Source organism: Equus quagga, chromosome 7, assembly GCF_021613505.1.
Source record: "Equus quagga isolate Etosha38 chromosome 7, UCLA_HA_Equagga_1.0, whole genome shotgun sequence".
In the NCBI taxonomy this organism is placed as follows: domain Eukaryota; kingdom Metazoa; phylum Chordata; class Mammalia; order Perissodactyla; family Equidae; genus Equus; species Equus quagga.
Window position 1 is genome coordinate 33,105,166 of NC_060273.1, and position 14,589 is coordinate 33,119,754.

At 46.5% G+C, this 14,589-nt stretch overlaps 1 protein-coding gene across 1 annotated transcript in view; it reads left to right on the top strand.

Annotated features, from left to right (window-relative positions):
* Nucleotides 1-2,742: 2,742 nt before the first annotated feature.
* WIPI2 (WD repeat domain, phosphoinositide interacting 2) overlaps nt 2,743-14,589 on the top strand; it is a 34,237-nt gene continuing 22,390 nt past the window's right edge. The window contains exons 1-2 of the mRNA XM_046667124.1: nt 2,743-3,004; nt 9,225-9,307. Of these exons, the coding sequence (XP_046523080.1) occupies nt 2,931-3,004; nt 9,225-9,307 (157 nt within the window). The 5' untranslated portion in view covers nt 2,743-2,930. The remainder of the gene's footprint in view (nt 3,005-9,224; nt 9,308-14,589) is intronic.

Here is a 14,589-nt window from a genome sequence, read left to right on the forward strand (position 1 = left end):
TCAGCTCCACTCCAGCCCAGCCTGGTCACCAGGAATGGAGGCCCAGAGTTTAGTTCTTCAGGCACTGTTCCAGGCACTGGGAAGACAGACAAAAATCCTGCCTTCACGGAGCTTATGCTCTAGTTGGGAGGAGGCATTACATGATGTATTGCAAGGCGATAAGTGCCATACAGAAATATAAAGGGAATGTGTGGAAGGATGGAGGTTACCATTTCTAATAGGGTTATCCAGGTGTCTGTATCACATCTCTTCTGACCAAGAAATTTACAGAAGCCGAAGGAAATTTGGCAATGGGCTTATGCCCTTGGAATTCACCATCCTTATCATGTGAACTATTACCCAGATAGAAGGTAGAATGGCCTGCTGAGGGCTTGGTTGTGGCATCAGCCAGGAGACCACACCCTGTGAAGTTGGGATGTCATTCTACAACATGCAGTACATGCCTGCAAACTAGGAGTGGAGGTAGTAGTGTTTCCTTGCATGTTACATCTAACAGTCCACTTAAGAAAGTTTTTGTTTCTATCCACACAACTCAGGGTTCACTGCATTTTGAGATCTCAGTACCCAAAGGATCCCCTATTACTCCAGGGACAGAGTCATGGTTCTGGTAAATTGGAAACTGAGTCTACCCCGTGCCCATTTGGGGATCTTCATTTGCCAAACCAATAGAGAGAGAAGGAAGTTACTCTCCTGGATGGAATAATGGATTCTGATGAACAAGGGAAAGTTGGGCAGCTTTTCAAAATGGAGTCAAGGACTGTGCCTAGAACCCAGGGGATTCACATCTATATATGTATACATTTAGGTATGTATATGCCCATATGGCCAACCACTGAAATCCAGGTCTAGGGCAGCTCCAGCACTTCAGCTGGCTCCTTCGTGCCCATTCCCAACCAATCCCCCGCCAGAGGGAACCGTACTCTGCCTGTTTCTGACTTCATGTAAATGGACTCATACAGTATATATTCTTTTGTATCTCACTTTTTTCACTTAATATTATATATGTGAGATTCACCCCAGTATGTATGTCCTTTCCATTGCTGTGCAGTATTCTTTTATATGAATGTATGAATATATGAATATGAATTTATGAATACAATTTACTTATTCATTCTGTTGTAGATGGATGTTTGGGTTATTTCCAATTTTTGGTTATTATGAATAAAGCAGCTATGAATATTCTTATATGTGTCTTTGGAGGAAATATGCACTAATTTCTATTGAGTATATACCTAGAAGTGAAATGGCCGGGTCATAGGGAATATGTATAACTTTGTTATTTCCTTGATGAGTATTAATGACAACCACCTTTTCAGGTGCTCATTAGCCATTCTGATATCCTCCCGAACATAGATGAAGTGCCTGTATTTTGCCCATTCAAAAAATGAGTTGACAGTATTTCTCTTGTTGATTTGTAGAAGTTCTTTAAATATTCTGGAAATAAGTCCCTTGTCAAAAATACGTATTGCAACTATACGTACGTATCCCATCCCGAGCTTTACCTTTTCAACCTCTCTTGATGGTCTCTTTTGACGAGCAGATGTCTTTAATTTTGATGAAGACCAATCTTTCATTTTGGGGTTCGTGCTTTTTAAAGAACTTCTTTGGAAGATTTTGTTTACCCCAAAGTCATGAAGGCATTCTCCTATGTTTTCTTCTGGAAGCTTTATTACCTTTCACATTTAGATCATTATCCATCTCAAATTAATTTCGGAGCATGGTGTGAGGGAGGGGAGCCAGCACCTTTCACGGAAAAGACCATTCTTTCCCCAGTGATTTTCAACGCATTCTTGACTCTGTGGCTACACAAACTGTGCACCCACCAATTGGATCACCCCATTCTCCTGCTTAAGAATTTTCAATGGCAGCACATTGCTTTTCAGATAATGATCAATCTCTTGCTTAAGGTATCTTAACAACACCCGGCTTGATCTGGCCACCTATTTCTCAAGTCAAGTCCTATCTTGTGTCTCCCATCATATTCCAAGCTCAGACTGAGCACAGAGGTCCTTGGACAGGGCACACTCTCAGCCGTGGACCTTTGCCATACAGAAGGCTTCCGCTCCCTTAGGTTAGCTATCTGCTACTCAAACTTCAGGTCTCATCTCCTCCAGGAAGCCTTCTCTGGCTGCACTAGATCAAGAGACCTCATTATGTGCTCTCATCATACCCTGGCTCCGTGTTTAAGTACCTTCCCCAATGTAACTTTTTTGAGGGAAAAGAGGAAGCCTATTTAGTTCACATGGAAGGCGCTTCCTAAACATTATTGAATGAATGAACAAATTTACGCTGGAAACCTCTCCAAAGGACCCAGAACGCTTGGGCCCTGGAGAAGCAGCTGGGTTTCTGGTCTCAGATCTAGCACTAGGCAAATAAGTTAATATTTCGCAGCCTCGGTTTTCAAATCTGTAAAACGGGAATACAATATTCTCTACACATGGTCGCAATAAACACCAAATAAGATAACGCACAGAAACAGCCGCTGATTGGCACACGACGGGCTCTCCTAAAGGTAATAAAATGATGGGGGGGGAGACCAAGCTCCTACTCTTCCCCGTGCGCATGCTCGGTTCTCGACACGCCCCCAAAGCCCCGCCCAGAGAGCCCAGCGCGTCCCCAAGCGTGCGCGTGTTCGACCGGAACCCGAGCCGGGGCCAGAGGTGAAGGGGCGGGACCTCCGCCGTACGCCTGCGCCGTGAGAGGCCGTGCGCCGAGGGGGCGGGGCCGCGCAGGCGCGCAGGGCTCCCCGGCTCCGGAGCATAAACAAGAGCGGGGCTGGGATGAGGCGGCGGTTGGTTCCCGACCAGCGAGTGGCGGCCACTGGGGCGGCGAGCGGGGCCCGGCGCCGACCCTGAGCGCGCCCGACCCGCCCTCCCGCGCGCTAGCCTCCGGCCGGGCCCAGGGGCCCGCCCGTCCGCCGCGCGCCCACCATGAACCTGGCGAGTCAGAGCGGCGAGGCCGGCGCCGGCCAGCTGCTCTTCGCCAACTTCAACCAGGACAACACGTAAGGCCGCGCGGGGGCCGGGGTCGGGGGTCGGGTCAGGGTCAGGGGCCTGGGGTCGGGCCGGGGTCGGGTCAGGGGCCTGGAGTCGGGGGGCTGGGCCGATGTCTCAGGCCGCCCACGCCGAGCTCTGGGGGTGGGAGGCCCGGCCTGCTGGCGGCCCGAGGCGGGCAGGGGCGTCCCCGGGGCCTGGGAGGAGGGGCGCCCTCCTGGGACGGCGATCCCAGGGCGAGGGAGGTGATGGGGGTGGGTATTTCTCCCGGCGACGGGAAGGCTTTCTCTTGGGACCCTCGCTTCTCCCAAAGTTGGGGCAGAACTTCGCGGCTTGACCTGTTGTCTCGGCCGTCTCTGGAGCGGTGGGAGTGGTTTCTTCCTTCCATGCCATCCGCCTTCCCCTTTTTCCTCAGCCCTCTTCCCCCCACCCCGCTCTTTCCCCTCTTCAGGCCCTTCGCCTCGGCTGCTCTTCATCTCAGGGCCCCTTGCCCCGCTCTTACGTCTTTTTCTTCCTGTCTCGCTGTTCTTTTTGGCAGGTGATTTTGATGTCCTCCTCCAGCAGGAATAACTTAGCGATAATCTTGGCCTCCAACTTGGGAAGAAACTGAGCCCGGGGTGGGGGGGATGTGGCAGAGAAGTCATTCCCTAGGAGTCTCGGCGCACAGGGAATGGGCCCCTGATGCCACCCCGTGGATTTGGAACGCTGGCTGTCCAAACCCATCTGGCTTTGAAGCCGATTCTTCCGAGGCTGTCTCAGGTTACCTGTGAGGATAGTTAATAGAGGAGGTTTCCGGAGAAGGAGGGATGAGTTGGGACTGGAAGGGAGGAGAGCCATCTTGGGAAGTGAGTAAGGGGAAGTGATGTAAGAGGAGGAGGAGTGGGTCATTGGCTTCATACTGAGTAGTTGGTCCAGTGGTTACTGGCCGAATGGAATCAGCAAAGTAGAAAATGAGATGTATATATATATTTTTTTAATTAAAAGTTAATTGTAGAATGGCAAGCAGCCCGTCAGTGGCACGCCGTGGCTGCTCGGTCGCACCTTCCCCGAGTTGTGAAAGCAGTGCAGACGGTCCCACAGTGGAGCTGTCCTGAGAGTTGTATGGGAGCAGATCACCTGCTCCAGCCACAGATGAGGCAACCGAAGTTCAGAGCTGTGCCTGCGTCTTACACTTGGTCACCAGTGCAGTGGGGGCAGGACTAGATGCTAGGTTTCCTGAATGCTCCTGTTCTTTCCACTCTGCCATGCTGTTTTTCTACTTACAGGGTAGGATTCTGAGGACAGTGAGTTTTTACATCATACTATAGCAGTCTTTAAAGATGAAAACTACCGAATACTGTAGTGTTCTATAGGACCAAAAGCCAGTACAGCAAAAACAGTTGGGACAACCTGTTGCAGGTGGTTATAATTGGAATAGACTATATTATATTAATCCAGGTAGGGGATAGGAAATTTTAGACGCACTGTGATTTGGTTTTTGAGCCCTTAGTATTTTGAGACTGGTAAGAAATTGTAGCTTTATGGTTTTTTTATGTCTTGTGTAAATTAGAGAATTTCTAAAACATTTTCCATCATTCATACAGTTTTTCACTAATCATTCCTATTGAAAGGAAATCAGATAGAAGAAAGCATTCTCTTTTGCTGTCATTTCTAATGGGCTACCAGGTTTCCTATATAATAGAAGGGTGTCAGTCTGTCTGGCTTGACATAAGACCTTCTCACACTTGGAAAATTGCTTCTCCATTCCTCTGTGAGTCCTGAAGTTATTAGTTCAAGAGAAGATTTCTGTGTCATGATTTTGACTTGCCAAAGAGACCTTGATATATTATGAACATAAGTTGTAAGGAATAGTTAGTTCGGGTTATACTAAAGGTGTGTTGGTTAAAATGACTTTAACTTGTTTTAAATCTGCACTTGAAAGGAATACAAAAGTTCCCAGGGAAAGGCTTCACCGTTTATGCCTTTCCCTCCCTTGCCCGTCTCCAGAACTTATTTTAGTAGAGGAACACGGCTCTTCACTAGACAAACAGTATTGGTCTAGAATCCACACTCACTGTATTCACTGAGAAAATCTGGAAGCCATTTCACTTGATAGGATACATGTATGTTGTACAGTAATGCATCACAGCGGAATATTCCTTACACACCAAAGTAAATCTGTCCTGCTTCCTTTTTGTAGTAATATGGTTTCAAATATTGTGGTGTTTTTTATATGGTTCTTACTCTAAAAGTGCAAATAAGTTTTCTTTGTTTTTCACCGTTTTTTTTTTTTTTTTCTAGCTAGAGCAGTGAAAGAGGCACCGAATAGCACATCTCCATCATCTTGCTGTGGACTGGTTAGTCCCAATCCTAGTTTCTGAAAGTAACACTGGAAGGCTTATTTTGGAGGGATTTTTAGGTTTTTGAAATCGAAGTTAACAAATTAATAAGTGGCACATTCCCACTGAATCTGTGGCAGCGTCAGTAGACACTACCGAGCTGGTGGGAGGTCAGTGGTGTGGCAGCGTCTGTTTGAAGCTGCATTTCTGAAAGGGGTAGACCAAAGAAAGGGCCTCAATTTTCCAAGTCCTCTGCTTGCAGAGTGAGTGTTGTCAGCATCCGGGGCCGTGACTCTGTAGCGGCAGCGAGGGGCGCCTGTCTGTCTTCAGCGGGGTCTCCCTGGTTGGTTAATGCTCGGGGAAGGTCGCTTGTCTCCCCTTTGTCCTCAGCAGCGCTTTGAGGGCCTTGGGAGTAGAGGTCTTTCAGGATCCTTCAGCCTTGCCGCTCTGGATCATTCTGCCTGCCGTGTGGAGGATGTGTTTGAGGAGGATGGGGCAGGCACTGAGGAGGATGTTGTCCAACTGCCGTGGCCAGTGGAAAGGAGACTGGTCAGCCATCAGGACTTAGTGTGGCCCATGGACATGCGTGATGTGTAAGGGAGACGTTCAGCTCGCTCCCAAGTCTCTGGCTTGGGTTCCTGGTGAAGATTGGTAATGTTATGGGAGAGCGGTCAGAGGAGGTTTCGGCTCAGAGAAAGAGGAACTCTGCTTTGGATTCTGTGGAGTCTGAAAGGCCTTAGGGACATCCAGGTGGCAGTCTGGGGTGGAGACGCTGTGAGCTGGAGGGAAGGGGCCTGTCACAGCCAGACACTTACTGAGGGGTCTCCGGAGACAACCCATCATTCGGGGTGCTTCCTTTTGATGGGTGTGGAGTGTTCCACATAACCCTATAATCAAGTATGGCTCTTTCATGAAGAAGATAATGAAAAGGAAAATCTTTATGGCCTTCGATCATTGGTAAGAGGGTAAAAAAAGGAAAATGAGTTAAGAAAAAGATCTGATTCACATTTTCATTTTTTAGTGGAAATTGCTATCTTTTAGATATTGAACCCTCAAGTTTAAGTTCAGCAACAGAGACTTGCAGTTAAAGATGGCAGATCAAACACCAGCATTTATTTTGGCTCCCTCCCAAAACCCTAATAAAATGTCAATCATTGCCATATTTAAAAAGCTACTTTAAAAGGCTTAGACCCATAGGATGGGAAGAATGAAGGAGACACTAGCAACAAAATGTTGCAAGCTAGCAAGTGGTAAAGGAAAGCAGATCCTAAATTGCTAGTGGAGAAAGCAGAGAACCAACCTAGTTTAAATGCAGAATCCCCAGAAGGCTCAGGGTTGGCAGTCTCGGGAAGCTCTCGAAGGGGAGAGGGCGCGTGCGGTAAAAATAGCCACTCAGAGCGTGCTTCAGAAGCAGCCACACTCTCCCACCCTGCGAAGGACTGAGACCTCGCCTTGAGAGCAGACAGGGGGTCTCTGGATTCTGACACCAGGCGCAATTGAAGGCAGGGGACTAGTAGTGAAATGGGGGAGCAAGTAAATAAATCCCTTTTTTCTGTTATGGTTTGCTAGTTTTTCCCTTTGTCAGTAAAAGATCTCATTGTATTACCTCAAAAAAAACCTTACCACGTAAACATTTATTGAAGAATAAGATTTTTCCTTAGGGCCATCACATACGTATCTGTACTGTACCTCTCCCACCAACGTGCCTGCCATTGGAAGGTCAGGCAAACCATGAGAAATTATTAAAAGCAGGATCTCCAAAGAAGGCTGTGTGAACCTGATGGTTGATGTTTGAGATGTAAATATCAAACCCTTTAAAAATGTCTGCCTTCATTGGTAGAGTATATCTCTTACTATACCAAATATACATACCAAAACATAACTGGGATATTTTTTGCTTACATTTCTTACTGATTGGGGTGCACAGTTTTATAAACCATATGATTAAAATTCCAGCCAAGGTATTTGATTTCCTAAATCAGTTCCTGAATATCTGGAAGCACAACCAGGTTCTGATGTTTGCAGCAAAGCCTAGTTTTAATGAGTTCTGCCTGATTGGAGCACAGCTAAGAACCTGGATGCTGGGTTCTCTTTAATTAATTAAAGCTCATTAATTTGGCCGTGGAAGAAGCCCTCTCTAAGCTTATTTTATATATAAGACTAATAAGCTTGGTGATTTGGTTTCAAGTCAACAAGAAAGTAGAAGGGGAGAGGGGCTGTTAATGATGGTAGGATGGTCACAGGAAAAGTGACAACTGTCCGCAAAGCAAAAGGTAGAAACTGTTTTATAAACTCAGGGCTCCAGTGTGCCTGTTTGGTAGCTGCACGGAACTTTCAACTCCTGTTGGGGTCTGAGTGGGTCACCATATTATGACAGTATAATAAGTTGTTGAATAATGTGAGTCCAGGACAGTGTTGAGAATTTCCCGTCCCCTTGTCTTAACACAGGAAAGTGTATAATACAAGAATGATTTTTTTTTTAAATCAGAAATGGTGGGAAAAAAGGTTTTGGTGCTTAAAATAGCAACACTTAGTTATCTGGAAAACATTTTCCTGTACACCAATTTCCCAAAAGTTGTAGATTGCTGAGATTTTGTTTTATTTTTAGCCTTCCTGGATATTGTAGTTTTGGTGGTTCCTTTATTACTTCTGAAAATATTTACAGGTATCAATATCGCATTACTTCATTGATCCGTTAAGTCAACATAGTGAAGTATTTTTGCAAAGAAAAATTATGTGAGCTGGTAGAGTTTTGTTTCTGTTTATACTGCTAAGATGAACCAGGAGCAATGTAAAAATTTCGTAGTGCTTACAGGAACTCTGTTCTTGGAATATATTTCTTCTACATGTGTGTGAAAGAGAGATTAGAAATCTCAGGTTTTTAATAGATGAAATGGTCATTAAGCTAGCCCTGATTTTTATCACGGTGTACAAATCCTCGTGGTATGAAATGTCTGTCATCCTTGTTACCAGTTTTCTGGTTTACCTTCTTCCTCCACTTGTTGTCACGTTCTCCCAGACGGCAAATACAAAAACGATCCCAGTACCCGATTCTTCGCACGTCCCACCACTTCCTGCATTGTTCTTCTCTCATCCTCTCCGTTTCTGAAACTTGTGCTTTCTTCGTGGTTTTTTTTCCTGGGTCAGTCACGTTCTGGAGAGTAGTAATCTTCGAAGAGGAAATACTTCATTTAGTGTCCCAGCTCTCCTGTGCTAGGGGACCTGGAGAGCTCTGGAGTTCCCTCGAAGCCTCTTAGAAAAGCAGGTGTTGGTGTTGGGCGGTGAATCTCACAGACATCCCTAGCAAAATGGAGTCTTCGCTCTTTCCTTTTAGGCCAACCGTGTAGTCTTCGGGCTCCAGAGTCTAGTTAGCTTGTTGGTCTGTGTAGTTTCCATCCCGCTGCTCGGCCTTAGCATCACGTAGTGGCTGAGCTGCGTCTGTTACGGCCTTACTGAAATGCAGCAAGATATCGTCGTCCACCTAAGTTGTAAACATCTTTGTTTAGAATTTAGAGTGTGAGCTAGCTTAGCTATGGACTCTCATCCACTGGGCATGTGTCTCCTGTGAAATCCCCTGAGAAACCCCACTTGGTTTTGAGGGGATCGTTAGTTTAGGGCTGATTACTTTCATTTCTGTGTTGTGTTTATCTTTCAAGTGTTTCAGGTTTTAAATAAAAACATTGTCCATTTTATTGCCCTTCACCTTTTCCTGGCTACGAGGTGTGACATCTTGCTCTGCCGTGTCCCTCCCTTCTGCCCAGCCGCCCCCCGCCTGGCGCACACTGCGCGCAATGCCTTGCTGTGCTAACTTGTGGCAGAGGTGACGGTTGCCCTTTGGTAACATGGAGCTAGTCTGTGCATTGTCGCTGTCTACACGCATCAGCTCTTATTTCTGAATTTGGCTTTTTTGCAGGTCCCTAGCTGTTGGTAGTAAGTCCGGTTATAAATTTTTCTCCCTTTCTTCTGTGGATAAGCTGGAACAGATCTATGAATGCAGTAAGTGTTTGCTTTATTTTTCCCCCTTCTTAAACAAAATAGACAAGTTATCCTTGCATTGGAATGTGGTTAATGTCCAAATGCCCCTTGACCGATGCCCTTCTTTCACCTCGGTCCCACCGAGCGGGGCCGAGAGAGAGCAGTTCCTCTCTGTTCTCCCAGGTGTCTTTCTGTGCCTCTGCATACTTAGAAATGTCCCTAGAGAAATGCTTGTTTTATGGGTTGTCTTTTCAATACGTGACATCATACTGTGTGTATTATTGCGTAATTTCTCCTCTTTGTTAATGCCCTTTAAACCATTTAGGTTTCTGTAATAAAGGGCTTCCAGAAAATTGAAAATTTTACAGCCCCGTGGGAATGATTGGTTTTCTTCAGTTGTCACTGTGTGGCATTTGAGCCCCTGACGTGTCAGAGGCGGGGTGGAGCTGCAGAGGGGTCGTGGACTCAACTTCTGGCACAGTCACTGTTGTGTGACGTCACATAGAGTACCTCATCTCTGGACCTCAGCTTCTGGGTTTTCTCGTGTGCGTGTGCGCATGTGTGTACAGTAGTGCCTGCTGAATAGAGACCTCCCCCAGGGAGTATGTAATGGAAAGCATTTGGATTCTTCCCGCATACATGTAAAGATATACTTTTGTTTTTGTGTGTATGGCTTCGTTTTGTTTTATATAAATGAGTTTGTAATATGTTTTGTTGTTTATTTTTATATTTAGAAACACAACTGTTTCCTTAATTAAGGTAACTGTAGATTTACATGTGGTTGTGAGAAATGATACAGACCCCTTGTACCCTTCTCCCAGTTTCCCCCACAGGCCACATTTTGCAAATCTGTCATCCAGTATCACCACCAGGGTAGCGGCATTGGTGTCATCCCTGTCTCCATCCCGATGTGCCCTGTTTTACTAGTAGTGTGTGTGTGTGTGTGTAACTTCTCTACAATCTTAACACCCATGCAGGTTCTTGTTTCCACCACAACCGAGACCCTGGCCAGTCCCACACTCCAGGGGCGCTCCTGTTGCCCTTTTATAACCACACCTGCCTCTCCCAGCCCCAGCCCGGATCCCTGACAGCCACTAATGGGCCTCCCGTTCCTAAAATGTTGTCATTTCAGCGATGTTACATGAGTGGAAGTATGTAACCTTTGGGATTGCTTTCTTTAGCCAGCATAAAATTCCCTGGAAATTCATGCAAACTGTTGTGTGTCGATAGTTCATTCCTTTTTACTGAGCAGTATTCCACGATACGGATGTACCGAGGTTTGTTTAACCGTTCACCTGGTAAAGGGGGTCTGGGCTGATTCCAGTCTGGGGCTGTTGCCAGTAAAGCTGCCGTGAACATTCATATACAGCGCTTGTGTGGGCTGATTTCGTTTCTCTGGGATGAATGTCACAGAGTGTGATTGTGGGTCACATGGTAGCTGTATGTTTGTTGTTTTAAGAAACTACCGAACTGTTTTCCAGGGTGACTGTGCCATTTTACATTCCCACCAGTACTGTTTGAGTGATCCACTTCCTCTGCAGCCTGGCCAGCATTTGGTGTTATCACAGGTTTCTTAATCCATTCTAATAGATGTGTGCAGTGCTATTTCGTTGTGATTTTAATTTGTATTTCTGTAATGACTAACAATGTTGAACATCTTTCTATGTGCTTATTTGCCATCTGCGTATTCTCTTCGGTGGAATGACTGTTCTTGTGTTTGCCCGCTTTCTAATCGTGATTTGTTTTTTTTAATGTTGAGTTTTGAGCGTTCTGTGTATGTTCGAACATTCGTCCTTTGTCAGATGTGTGGTTGGTGAATGTTTCTCTGTGCGTGATGAGCAGCCCTGAAGCTTGCCCAGGGCCCTGACCTGAGTTAGGAATCCTTGTTATGGAGAATTGAGGAGTTCAGTGTTCACAGTGGATTTGTTGTGATTAGTGACACTGGGGGATGAATTCAGGGGAGATTGGCTACTTATCATTTTCATCATCTTCGTGAGCGTGCAGTTTGGGGGCGTTGGGTTTCCTCCTTATTACCAAGGCCAGGACCTCCTTCCTGGGTGTTCCAGCGTTATCAACTTTGCTGTCACTGTGGTTTGGTGTTCCATTTTGGAATTCTGCTTACCCATTAATATCTCCTAAGGATGGGGAGGTTCAGTGAATTAATGTGAATAGACATCTGTTATTCACTCTTAGTTCCAGTCACTCCATAAACATTGATTGAGGACCTGTCGTGTGACAGCCTTGTTCTGGTCGTGGAGATGCTGGAATGACAGAGTTCCTGCTCTCATGACACGCTTAAATGGAGGAAGACAGAGCAAGTAAATATATTGGTGTCGGATGTTAGTCTGGGGACACAATGACAAGCAAGCACAGACATAAGTATCACCTCCCCCCCCATTAACAAAAGATGAAGACACCAGGAGAAAAGTTGTCTCTTTGTGCCAGTGACTTGGAATTGTGGACTTCTTGTGGCCCCCAGGGGTCCCAGGTGTTTGGAGCCCCAGGCCCTGCCTCGGGCGTTGGGTCCTCTGCCTGCTCTCTTGAGGTGCGCCTTCCGGGGCCCCCTCGCCTCCGTCCGGCTGCCTTCCCCGAGGCCCCTGTGTGTCCTTGTAGGGAGTTGTCAGGACCCATGGCTGCTGCCGCCGTTGCCTTAGATTTTACTCCTTTTTATCCTCAGGCTTGCCTCCTGACGCTTCCTAACTCTCCCAAAAGCCTTTCTTCTGGTGTGTGGCTGGAAGGTGTGGTCTGGGTGATAAGATGGCTGTCAACTGTTCTGCTTGCTAATCTCAAGTGGGTGTCAGGTTTCTGAGTCTCCACACTGGCTGCCTTCCCTTGATCCCACACAGGAGTCTTCCCTACGGGGAATTCCTTCAAAGAGGGCCAGCTGATCTCTGGAAAAAGGACTCCGTGGGGCCTTTATGAATGACTGAAACCTTTGTTAAATCTCCCTCCAGACGAGGCCCGGAAGTGTGCTGTGAAATTGTTGCTGCAGTGGCTGGAGTCATCTGTTTTGAAATCCACAGGAATTTGCCCCCTATTTGGAGACCCAGTGCTTAGAAAGGGTGTAGGAATACCAAAACCTGGTCTTTATTCTCCCTCAGATCGATCGGTTTAATGAATAGTCTGTTTCCTTGAAGTTTACTGGTTTTTGGTGCCTCATTTTCAATGGTTTTTGATGGAACAAAAGGTGATGTCCTGATAGCGGTGTTAAAACAGGAGGTATTTACTAACCGACATGGTAAGGTGGCACATAGATTGCTTTGTTCTTCTTAATGAACCTTGGCTCTTAAAAATAGGTGATGAAGTGGACAAAGCACTTTTCGAGGATTGAGCCTTTAACCTGGAGCTGTTACAGTCTTGCACCTGGAACGTTATCCACCTTTCCTCTTTCACCTGCTTTCATTGAGTGGATAACAGATTGTGTCTTAGAAAACAGCTGAGCTACCAAGTCAGGCTTGCTTTCTGGCTTTTTCTGCGCACAGACTCAAAGCCGAGAGCAATCCTGACGCCCCGGTCCTTGGCCCAGGCTCAGGATCGGCTGTCCCTCGTACCTCCCAGCCCTCCGCCATAGTCAGATCTGTGCTCGGTCACTGTTGCTCTCGTGACAGAGAGGAGGAGCCAGAGCTGGTCTGGGGAAGAGCAAGGTTGACATTTGCTCGTTCTTCTTTTGTTTATTTAAACAGAAAAAATCCTTTGCCCAGCAGCAGTGGAAGATTTTTTTTTTCTATCGATATTGTTGTAATTTCAAACTTAATGGAAACTTGCAAGAACCCCCAGTGCTTTCCTGTTGTTTGTGTGCCCCGTTTGTTTTATCATTCTCTCCTGTGTGTCCTCTGTTTGAAGATACGTAATGTGCAATTACGCGGTCTCTCTCCCTGAAATAGTACTGCAGCAAAACCCTACCTTGTTAGGGAAAATAAATAAAGGTTATAGATTTATCATTTATAAAATATCACAGAAGTTTAGAAGGAAAAGTTGGCTTTTCAGATTCTACATTGTGTACTTTGTGTTTTAAAAGTTTCTGAGCCAGGAAAACATAGTTCGTGAGGCATTCAGTTGTGAAACTAACCATGAGCAGACCTTCCTTACCTTAGCAAAAGGGGCCAGAGCTGCTTGAAGGACAGAAATGCCCCATAGACACATCGCACCTTTTATCAAGACTTTACAGGCCGTCATCTGCAGCTTAAGGTCTGAGAGATGTCCAGACCGTGCGCTGGTGGGATTGTGAACTTCAGTGAGGTTTATGGGAGTGACTCGTGCCAGGAGAAACTCCAGGAGCCGCTCTCTGCCTGAATCAGGTGTAGTGGGAGATGGGGCGCTCAGCCCGCCTCTCTCTGGAGCTCCAGGCTCCAGCAGACGGCCTTGTTTGGAAGCGTGTCCTCTCGGTTCTCTCATGGCTTTGTTCTTCCCTTGTCCCACTGGAGAAGTGCATCGTCTCCAGCTCTCATTAGCGCCAGCTGAAGCAGAACTGCATGCTTCCTTGAATCACATAATTTGTTTCTTGAATTACATTTTGGGTAGGCAATCTCTAGGAAGAAGGTTTGGCAGAAACTGGCAGAGGCCATCTAGAATAGGCCGTGAGAGCGAGGCCTTAGACAGCGAGGGCACTGAAGTTTACGTTCCAGCTTTCCTCCTGGTCAGCCTGAGTGCTCCCTGGCGCTGGTGTCTTGGCGGGAGGCCACCTTGAATAATTACAGACAAGCAGCCTTGTTTCTCATGCTTTGCATTTGATTGCAGCAGCCTTAGTTATCAGCCTCATTCGTCATGTGCCATTATTTCGTGGGAGGGGCAGGCTGTGTGGACTTGAGTTTAGTGGGTAGTGACTACTCTGGGTCTCTGGGTTCCGTGTGTGCTTCTGTGTTTAAAGTTCTCTTGGGAGTGAGGTGTACTCCAACAGTGGTAAAGAGCTTCTTGAAATAACACGGTAGAAAAATAACCAACCCAAACCACTAACAGTGTCTATGATAAGTCTTTATGAAAGGTGTATTCCTAAAAAGCTCTAGGCAAGTTGGCTCCTAGGACTTATGGGAACTCTGAAGTGCATCCTTTTGTGTTGTTATCACTTCTTAAGTAGTGACAAAAGTGTGTGGGTGACGGTGTGGTGGTTCATCTGCCTCCTGCCCGGGGCCTGGGCTTTCTTCTGGCTCCTGGCTCCTGTGGAAATCTGATAAGAGTTACAGATGTTTCCCGCAGAAAACCCAGGGTTTAGTATATGATTTCGGCAGTTTGGGAGACCCCATGCAGCTCACGTGTGTGTGCGCTAGCATCCAGGGCCTCGTGGTCTCTGGAAAGATCTCAGTGTG